The 10667-nt window shown below is 47.0% G+C and overlaps 1 protein-coding gene across 3 annotated transcripts in view; it reads left to right on the top strand.

Moving 5' to 3' along the window:
* CDHR2 (cadherin related family member 2) overlaps nt 1-10667 on the top strand; it is a 43955-nt gene that overhangs the window by 14665 nt on the left and 18623 nt on the right. For all 3 annotated transcript variants that reach the window (XM_023515365.1, XM_003782233.2, XM_023515363.1), the window contains 6 exons: nt 1109-1175; nt 1444-1515; nt 3950-4089; nt 4496-4546; nt 7495-7584; nt 9870-9959. In XM_023515365.1, coding sequence (XP_023371133.1) covers nt 1124-1175; nt 1444-1515; nt 3950-4089; nt 4496-4546; nt 7495-7584; nt 9870-9959 — 495 coding nt within the window. In that variant the 5' untranslated portion in view covers nt 1109-1123. The remainder of the gene's footprint in view (nt 1-1108; nt 1176-1443; nt 1516-3949; nt 4090-4495; nt 4547-7494; nt 7585-9869; nt 9960-10667) is intronic.

The raw sequence follows: 10667 nt of genomic DNA, 5'->3' as shown, positions 1-10667 counted from the left end.
TTGCTCAGGCTAGTCTTGAACCTGTGAGTGCAAGCAATCCACCCACCTCGACTTCCCAGAGTGCTAGGGTTACAGGCATGAGCAACTGTGCCTGGCCACCTGGCTAATTTTTAAAGTTTTTTTGTGGAGGCCAAGCATGGTGGCTCATGCCTATAATTCTAGCAATCTAGGAGGCTGAGGCAGATGGATTGCTTGGGCTCAGGAGTTTAAGACCAACTTGAGCAAAAGCAAGACCCCATCTCTACTAAAAATAGAAGAAAAAGATTAGCTAGGCATGGTGGCAGGCACCTGTAGTCTCAGCTATGCTAGAGGCTGAGGCAAGAGGGTCACTTGAACCCAGGAGTTTGAGGTTGCTATAAGCTAGGCTTATGCCACAGCATTCTAGCCTGGGCAGCAGAGAGAGACTCTGTCTCATTTTTTTTTTTTTTTTTTTTTTAATGGAGATGAGGTCTCAATATGTTGCCCAGGCTGGTCTTGAACTTCAGGGCTCAAGAGAGCCTCCTGCCTCAGCTTCCCAGAGTGCTGGGATTATAGGTGTGAGCCACTAAGCCCAACCACAGCTATTAAATGTATCAGCAGTCAGGACAAAGGAGCCGCCCACCTATAGAGTCTCTGGATGATCTTGAACTTTGAAGGTTGCTTATAAGCTCAAACACTTCAAACAGGCAGGAACAGTGTATTGGTTGCAGGAATGAATTCTGGATGCCAAAACCCGTATTCAAATGTGGGCTTGTTACTGATTCTCTGTGTGTGTGTGACTGTAGGCCAGCCCCTTCTTCTCTCAGCCTCAGTTTCCTAACAGCCACCTCCTAGTTGCAGGAATGAGATTGCACACTTATTGCCTGTAGTAGTGCCTGCTACACAGCAGGTCTTGAATTCTGGGATCAAGTTCAGGTTCAGCTATCTCGCCCATTCCACCTAGTATCTCCCTTGGTTGCCTTCACCCTGGAGCATCTGGAAAATGGACAAAGGATGGCAGAGGTCCTAGGGTAGACGTATGAAGTGGTAGTGTTAGGTGGGCTTAGAATCAGACCCAGGCAGTGGGAGGTCTGCCAAAAGGAAGGAGGCCTGGATCCAGGTGCTTCTTCCCTGACACCTCTTCCCCTAGGTCCTTCCAGATAAGATGGCCCAGCTATGGCTGTCCTGCTTTCTGCTTCCTGTCCTCATGGAGTCTGGTGGGTGCCTCCCCTCCCCTACCATAGCAGCACTAAACTGAGGACCCTTAGCAGGACCCTCTGGAAGGGAGGGACCATCCCTCATCAGCAGACACCCAGCTCCCATAGCCAGCCCGGTGTACAACTACCCTAGAGAGGCCCAGAGAGGAATCCAGGCCTGGGGTATGGGCTGGGTTTGCCATAGGACTGATGTGGGCTCCCAGGGGAGTAAGTGGGAGTCAGGCTTTGCAGGGGTATCCAGATGTTCCAGCACTCTGTGTCCCTACAGTGACAGCCAATGTGGCCCCAAAGTTCCTGCCCAACATGACAGTGGTGACCTTACCCGAAGACCTGCCGGTGGGTGAGTAATGGTCCCTGTGTAGGGACCCACAGGAATCCTAGAGCACCCCCATGGGCTTGTCCCAGCCCTGCAGCTCCACAGTGCCTCATGGGACAAAGGTGGCATGGGGGGAAGTTTGTTTAGTTTTGGAAGTTTGTTCAGCTTTGGGGTCGAAATCAGTGTCCCCAGGGTGTGTGACGGACCTCCAGGGCCCTCACATAGTACTACATAGTCAAGAGTTACCCCAATATTCCCTCTTTCTCAGTCTTTTTTTATTTCCCCAGGGAGAAAAGATCTGCTTGGGACCATTCTTTCTCTCACCCCTCACGTATGCTAATCCCCCTATACATACACTTTTTGTTTTAAAGAGCCAGAATAGATCCAGGCTCAGAGCCTCTCATAGAAGCTGGCCACTTTGCTTTGCTTTCATTGTTTTTATTTGTAGAGTTACCTTCAGTCTTTGCCAAGTAAGATGGGTTTTTCAATCTAAAGTTTGCTCTTGAAATAATTTTACTTATATGGAACAGTAAGCCCATTTAGAGAAGATTATAAGTACTGCTATGTAGCACAGCAATGGCCATGGCAAAGGTCACAGTGTGGTGCAGGAACATCCTTTTGGATGGAGCCAAAAGGCCTGGAGACCATATTCCCAGAGGGCAGGACATGGGTTGGGGAACCAGAAACAACAGATGACCCTATTGCTGGCCTTAGATAACAGAGGTATAAACAAGGTAGAGCCTCATTAGCCTGATCTATTAGGCTGTCCCCTCCCTATGGAGCTTCTGGTATCAGGCAGCTTCTCCTACCTTCATGCTTTGCCTCCCCTGATGGGGGCGCTTCCCTCCCCTGTGGCCCAGGATGGCTCATTGAGACCCCATTCCTGCTAGTGAGAGGCAGAAGGGACCAAGAGGGCTTGTGTCTGTCTCCTAAGGACAGGCTCCAGATTCTACACACTTGCTTCTGCTTACAGCTCCTTGGCCTACCCTAGCTGCAGGGAACCTGAGGAATGTGGACTTCAGTCTGGTTGGCAATCTGCCCAGCTCCAAATCCAGAGTTCTATTCTGAGAGAAAGGGAGGGTGTGGCTATTAGGGGACAAGTCACAGTCTTTGTCTCGGTGTCAGAATGGGATCCAGGAAGATCTAAATCTAGCAGATGAAGCAAGAAACTGCATCATGGAAGCCCAGAATCTGCCCTAGGATTTGGGAGCCAGCTTCTAAGTGCAGGAGGAAAGAATGGGGAACAGGCTTTGCAGCCATGAAGGCCTTGTGCATTTGGATGTGGTTGCCACGACAGCCAAGTCCACTAAGGGTTGGTTATATTAGGAAAAGTGTAGAGCCCAGGATGAGGGAGGAGTTAGTTTTACTGAGATGGAACAATCTGCTCTGCAGGGCTGGGAAGGGAAGATCATAGGCCAAATGATCTATTCTTTGTAGAACAGAGAAGTATCATGTATCTGTTAATGATATTTACATGTATTTTCACAGTTGTTTCATCCTAGATAAAAATAAATACACACACATTTACAAACAAATGTCACAAATATATGTAACACAAACATGTCCTCACAATCTCCATCCTCCTGGGCAATCCTTCAACATTTATGTGCAACAGCTTGGATCCCTCTTAGTTTTAGAGGCTCCTCCTGTGTGTGTCCTTTTGGGGTTTGTGGCTCAAGTCTTGCTCCTGCTGCCTCCCATGGCCAGTCCCCATCCCCCTCCAACAGCTTCTCCCCATTCCCAAGGCTGCGGTTTCTCCCCACTTCATTTTGCTCCAATCTTACATCCGAGCTACATCTTGCTTCATGTCACAGCCTGCATGGAAGCTTTGAGGATGACACGAGCACATAGCAGGAAACCATAATCACTGCTCCCATTCCCTGGCCATGCCAGCCATGTGGGTGTCTGCTCTGGGCTAGCCCTGCCAGTGCATGACCCAAGGTCCTGCACACTCCTCCTCTCCAGCCTCCTTGGGAAATGGACATCTAGGAAGTATGATCTGGATGCTGACATCTTAGTAGAACACTGGCCCAGCAGTCTTCCCCAGGGAGGGGACCATGCTGAGGAGGGATTGAGGTCAAACCTTCTAAGTTGGAGCTGGAGTTACTGGGACTATTGCCATTTTTAGTTTTCTCTCTCCAAAGCTCAGTATTCTGATTCCAGGGAGGGCAGGCACATGGGCTTGGCTGGAGGAGGGGAAGATGTCTGGGGCAGAGCCCACCTACTGCATCCAGTGCAGTCAGAGTAATTCCCCCAAAGGAAACCGGATGCTATTATCAAAAGGCCTCTGAATGGGTGCTGAGTAACAATGTCCTGACCACAGGGTTGGGAGCCCTGAGGACTGGAGATTTCAGGTCTAGCTGTGTGCAGAGAAATCAGGTGCCTGGCCCAGACTCATGGGCAGCTCAGCCCTTAAAGAGGTGACCATGGATCCTACACAGCCCTTGTCCATCCCTAGGTGCGGAGGCCTTCTGGTTGGTAGCCACAGACCAGGACAACGACCCACTGACATATGGGATTAGTGGTTACTATGCCTACTTCTTCAGTGTCACCACGGACAGTGGGAAAGTGAGGCTGGAGATCTCTCTGGACTATGAGGTAAAGAACATGAGCCGGCTGGGCACCTGCAGCTCAAGCGGCTAAGGTGCCAGCCACATACACCTAAGGTGGTGGGTTCGAATCCAGCCTGGGCCCACCAAAACAACAATGATGGCTGCAACCAAAAAATAGCCAGGCATTGTGGCAGGCACCTGTGGTCCCAGCTACTTGGGAGGCTGAGGCAGGAGACTCACTTGAGCCCAGAAGTTGGAGGTTGCTGTGAGCTGTAACACCATGGCACTCTGCCCAAGGGGACAGCTTGAGGCTCTGTCTCAAAAAAAAAAAAAAAAAAAAGAACATGAGCCTAGGAAGGGAGGGGGAGTGAGGGCCCTGGAGCCAACCTGGGAGTTGCCGGTCCTGTGTTCCTATCCAGCAAGAGATCACCTAGGGCCCTCTCTCTCTGCAGACAAAGTACTGGTTCAGCATCAACATCTCCGTGAGCGACGGCCACAACCTAGTGAGTCAGAAGGTGGGGGAGGGGAGGGTGGTTCAGGGACAGCCTACATCTGACTGTGTCTCCCACCTCAAAAAAGCAGAGAGTGCCCCAGTTAACAAACCATGAATCTAATGTTTATATCAAAATCAGACTTTTCTATTTTTTATCATACAATATTGCCAGGATTTTAGTATTTATTATTAATTTATTTTGATTATATAAATGTATTTTTATTTCACATTAAAGCTTTTTTGTTTATATCATATATATAATTACATATAAATATATTTTTGAAATTATGAATATACAATTAAGTATACTATGTGTATTAATATACACTAAATAAATGTTGATTTGAAAACAAAGTCAAATACCTCCCCACTCTCACATCTTTGAGACAATCATTTTCAACCCCTTTAGCTGAATACATTGCATGTACACTCTTCTTTCTTTTTTTTTTTAAATTGCAGATTAATAAGAGGGTACATATGATTAGGTTACATCGTAAGGTTAAAGTCTGGGTTGTAGTGTGTTCTTCACCTAGGAAGTGTGCAATCCACTCCTGCAATGTATCCATGGGTAGGAATTGACCTAACACCACCCCCTCCCTTACTTGAATTTAATTGAGATTGTTTTTCTCACATGAACATGTAGTTGTTAATCCACTGGTTCTAATTAAGTACTGAGTATGTGTGATGCTTGTTTTCCATTCTTGTGATATTTCACTTAGGAGAATGTTCTCCAAATCCATCCTGATTGTTACAAAATCTCTATCTTTTTAGAGCTGAATAGTATTCCATGGTATACATATACCACTGTTTATGAATCTATTCATGTGTTGAAGAGCATCAGGGTTGTTTCCATGTCTTTGCAATTGTCAATCGTGCTGCTATAAACATCTTAGTGCAAATGTCCTTATGGTAAAATGAGTTTTTTCTTTGGGGTATATACCTAGTAATGAGATTGCAGGATTGACTAGTAGGTCTACTTTTAGTTCTTTGAGGAATCTCCATGCTTCTTTCCACAGAGGCTGTACTAGTTTGCAGTCCCACCAACAGTGTATGAGCGTTCCCTTCTCTCTGCACCCACACCAGCAACTATTGCTTTGGGACATTCTCATGTGGGCCATTCTCACAGGGGTTAGGTGATATCTCAAAGTGCTTTTTTTTTTTAATGCAAATATTCACAATAGCTCTATCCCCCGGGAACATCCTAAATGTTCACCAACTGAAGAGTGGATAAACAAATTGTGGCCTATCTCTACAATAGGACATCCATTGATCCTGTTGTTAAGCAAGCATATGATCAGGAAGGCATTACAGGGTACATGCCCCAGGGATGATTCTTAAATGACTTTCAAGGATGCTAGATGATCCTATGATATGAACAGAAAATGCTGGGCTACGGTCTTAGGCAAACATATTTTTTTCTCTCAAAGTGCTTTTGATTTGCATTTCTCTGATGATAAGGGATGATCAGCATTTTTTTTTTAAGAGACAGACTCACTTTGTCACTCTCAGTAGAGTGCTATGGCATCACAGATCACAGCAACCTCCAACTCCTGGGCTTAGGTGATTCTCTTGCCTCAGCCTCCTGAGTAGCTGGGACTACAGGTGCCAGCCGCAACGCCCAGCTATTTTTTTTGTTGTGGTTTGGCCGGGGCCGGGTTTGAACCTGCCACCCTCGGTATATGGGGCCAGTGCCCTGCTCACTGAACCACAAGTGCTGCCCGATGATGAGCATTTTTTCATGTGTTTGTTGGCCATTCATCTGTCCTCATGAGAAAAGTTTCTGTTCATGTCTCTTGCCTCATTTTCTTTTCTTTTCTTTTCTTTTTTTTTTTTGCAGTTTTTGGCTAGGGCTAGGTTTGAACCCACCACCTCTGGCATATGGGGCCGGCGCTTTACTCCTTTGAGCCACAGGCCCTGCCCTCTTGCCTCATTTTCCTTGCTTAACCTTTCCTTGTTGACTTGCTTAAGTTCGTTGTAGACTCTGGTTCTTAGCCCTTTGTCAGATTCATAGCATGCAGGTATCTTCTCCCATTCTGAGGTTGTCTCTTGGCTTTGTTGACTGTCTTTAGCTGTACAGAAGCCTTTTAACTTGATAAGGGCCCATTTATTTATTTTTGTCATTGCTGTGATTGCCAGTGGGATCTTCTTCATAAATTCTTTCCCTAGGCCAATGAGATTAAGAGTTTCCCCCATACTTTCTTCTATGGTTTTTATGGTTTCATGTCTTAGACTTAAATCTTTTATCCATCATAAGTTAATTTTTGTAAGTTACACTTTTATAATGCTACTATTGTTTTGGGTCTGTGGAGGTTGAGGGTTTTTTCTCTAACACATTCCCTAAACTCTATCCATTAAAAAAATCATTTTAGTCACTTGATATTCATGAATACATTCTCTTTGTAAGGATTTCAAACATTGCAGATACAGCTAAAGGTCCCGGGGGTAACCCTTCCCAGCCCACTCAACTGAAGCATGCACTATTGCTGTGTTTTTTTTAGCACTTGCTAAGTGCTTATGTACATTTTTGGCTCCATGGAAGAAAGATTATGTTTTGGGGGGCATTTTCTGAAACCTGATGATATCTAGCTGTTTATATTATTTTGAAGCTGCCTTGCCTACTTGGTAATAGGGCTTGAAGCTCTTTCTGTGCCTATACACAGGAGTAATGTCTGTATCTGGTGAGGGAACATACCATGGCTCTACAGCTGATCAAATAAAGCTAAAATGCACCTTTCTGTAATAAGGCAAGCACACTTTAGATACAAAAAAAACTGATAATGTCCATAACTTACTTTCAAATAGTTCAGAAAACATATGAAAAGAGAGTAAGAAACCAGCTGGGGTGGTTGATAGATTGATCTGGATGAAGGGCACCAGAAGCTCTCTGTGCTATAATTGCAACTCTCCTGGCCTTTTGAATTTCATTTTCTGGGTTCACCTGGGCTTTCTCACCTGCAGGTGCAGAGGGAAATGCAGGTGATCGTGGATGATCGAAACGACAATGCGCCTGTTTTCCAAAACACTGCATTTTCCACCAGCATCAGTGAGGTGACGTCAGTGGAAGCAAGGGGCAACCCAAAGCGTTTTTCAGAGTGGGAAGGCCAAAGGCAGATGCTGGGCATCCAAGACTGGGAAAAGCCTCTCTTAGAAGGGGCAGCTTCAGGGACAAAACCCAGGAGGATATAACCCCACAATAGTTACAACATTTTGTGATCAGATTGGATTGGAGTTCTTTCAGTTATGAAGGCCAAAAAAAAAAAAAAAGAATATTAGTTTTCTCATATATCTGAAAAATTTAGAAACACCTTTGACTTCAGGCATGGCTGGATCCAGGTACTCTAACCATGTCATCAAGAAGATGTCTTGGCTTGGCGCCTGTGGCTCAAGTGGCTAAGGCACCAGCCACATACACCTAAGGTGGCGGGTTCGAATCCAGCCTGGGCCTGCCAAACAACAATGATGGCTGCAACCAACAAATAGGCGGGCGTTGTGGCAGGCGCCTGTGGTCCCAGCTACTTGGGAGGCTGAGGCAGGAGACTTGCTTGAACCCAGGAGTTGGAGGTTGCTGTGAGCTGTGATGCCACAGCACTCTACCCAGGGGGACAACTTGAGGCTCTGTCTCAAAAAAAAAAAAAAAAAGATGTCTTGGTTGGGCAAGGTGGCTCAAACCTATAATCCTAGCACTCTGGGAGGCCAAGGCGAGTGGATTGCCTGAGCTGACAGGTTCAAGATCTGCTTGAGCAAAAGCAAGACCCTGTCTCTAAAAATAGCTAGACATTGTGGTAGGCACCTATAGTCCTAGCTACTTGAGAGACTGGGCAAGAGAATTGTTTGAGCCCAATAGTTTGAGGTTGCTGTGAGCTATGACACCAGGGAACTCTACTGAGGGTAACAAAGTGAGACTCTGCCTAAAAAAAAAAAATGTCTCTCTCCACCTTTCGGCTCTGCCTCTATCCTGGGGACAGGGGACAGTTCTGCAATGTGGGGATCAGAGTATTCCCCTGCAGCTCCAGGCTCACATCCCACCAGCTTTGCAACTTTAATAGCAAGACTACCTCTTTCTCTGTGGTTCTAGCCCAGTCCCTAGAGCTAACTTTCATTGGCTCATTTTGGGTCACGTGCCCTTCTTGAAGCAATTTGGGGATTTGATGGGCTCCGATTGGCTATGTCTGCTCACTGGGCCTTCCACCCAGAAAACGAGGGTGGGGGCAGTCACTGGAACTAAATGGGTGGGAAGGGAGTTCTCCAATGGGGAACAAACACAGCATCACTCCTCAGTCTTCCTTACTACATGGCTGCAAAGACCTTCAAAGTGGGGTCTGAACATGTGAGGTCCGGACAGTAATGTGACAGGCTCTGATCCAGCACCTATGTGCCAGGTACTGTCCTCAGTACTTGATCTGAAGAAGACAGACCTGGTGTTCTTTTTTTTTTTTTTTTTTAGCCTTCCAAGTAGCTGGGACTACAGGCACCTGCCACAACACCCGGCTATTTTTTGTTGCAGTTTGGCCGGGGCCAGGTTTGAACCCGCCACCCTTGGTATATGGGGCTGGCTGCCCCACCCACTGAGCCATAGGCGCTGTCCAGACCTGGTGTTCTTATAAGCTCACATTCCAGTGAGGAGCAGACAAGAGTCCACAAAAAATAAACTAGGCAGTATTATTTCAGATGGTGTTGAGCTCCGTAGAAGAAGGCAACGTGAAAGGAAGAGATGGTGGAAGGGGCTGCTTTTAGGCTCAGTGGTCAGGAAAAGCTTCTCTGAGTAGGTGACATCTACTCAGTGGCTGGAGGAAGAGTGGGAGGGGGAGCTGATGGCAGAGAGGTGGGCAGTGGCCTGATCATGGAGAGCAATAGAAGCTGTCTGGGCTGCATTCTGGGCAAAATAGGGAAACCCCTGGAGGGTTTTAAGCACAAAAGTGATGTGTTCTAATTCACAATTTTAAAAGATCTCTTTGGCTGCAGCAAGGAAGTATTGAAGGTGTGTACAGGACTCCAGGAACAAAGGCATCCCCGGAGAAACCTCCAGCTCTGCAGGGCACTGTTTGCAATCCCTGACTGTAGGCTATAGAGAGCCCACAGGGATACGAGCAGGGCAATGGCAGAGTGAGGCTGGTTTCTAGAATGATCCTTATTCTGGCCCTGGGTCTCTGCAAATCAGAAGGTGCTCAGTGGTGGTGAGGCCACATGGGGGGTGGGGAGGCCCTGCCCTGCTCCACCCTTAGCTGTCTCCAGAGGCCCAGGTGGGAATGAAAGGTGGACAGTAGCCTGTGGTAAGGTGAGGAACTTGAAAAGGGCTGGGCTTGATCTCCCAGGTGACGAGTGTCTCATTACAGACCCTGCCAGTCGGCAGTGTGGTGTTCTCTGTGCTGGCTGAGGATAGCGACACGGGCTCAGCAGGTGCGGTGGTGTACTCCATAGAGAAGGTATGCATGAGGGTCAGGAGTGTGGGGTGAGGGAATATGTGCCCTAACCGCCCCTCGCAGCCACCAGGGGGCAGTATGTTCACAGACAACCCTCAGGGTCCCCAAGCTGTCTGTCCCTCAAATCCCAACCCAGAACCTTATTTGCCCAGTTGCCTGAGGAGCATTCCTACCTGGGGCACTGTCTCCGTCCTTGACAAAAGGTAATGTTGGCCATTCACTGGCAGAAGCAGTTCTGGCTTCACAGAAGGCTCAGAGAGCTCCTGGTTCTCAACAAAGTCACATAGACAGTAAGGGCTATGTGAACCCAGTTCTTGTAAAGACCCACTTGCTAGTGATAGCCCCATTTTTTGAGCAGCAACTATGTGTCTGGTACATACCTTATAGTTGTCCCTATGTATCCCCCAGAGGATTGGTTTCAGGTTCCCCCTTATATACCAAACTCTGCAGACACACAACACCCTGACAAAGAATTGTATAATATTCGTATATAACCTACACACACATCTCATACACTTTAAATCATCTCCAGATTACTTATAACACCAATAAAATGTCAATAGTGGTCACACTGTATTGTTTAGAGAATAATAACAAGGAAGAAGTTCTGTGCCCGTTCAGGAGGGACGAAACCCCTTAGGCCAACTATAGTTTTGATCTGTGGCCGTGGAAGCCGTGGCTGTGCAGAGGTTGGCTGCATCTCACTGGAGT

This window comes from Otolemur garnettii, unplaced genomic scaffold, assembly GCF_000181295.1.
Source record: "Otolemur garnettii isolate 467f Iridium unplaced genomic scaffold, OtoGar3 scaffold00003, whole genome shotgun sequence".
In the NCBI taxonomy this organism is placed as follows: Eukaryota; Metazoa; Chordata; class Mammalia; order Primates; family Galagidae; genus Otolemur; species Otolemur garnettii.
Note: the sequence above shows the minus strand (reverse complement) of the source record. Positions and strands in the feature narration are given on the sequence as shown.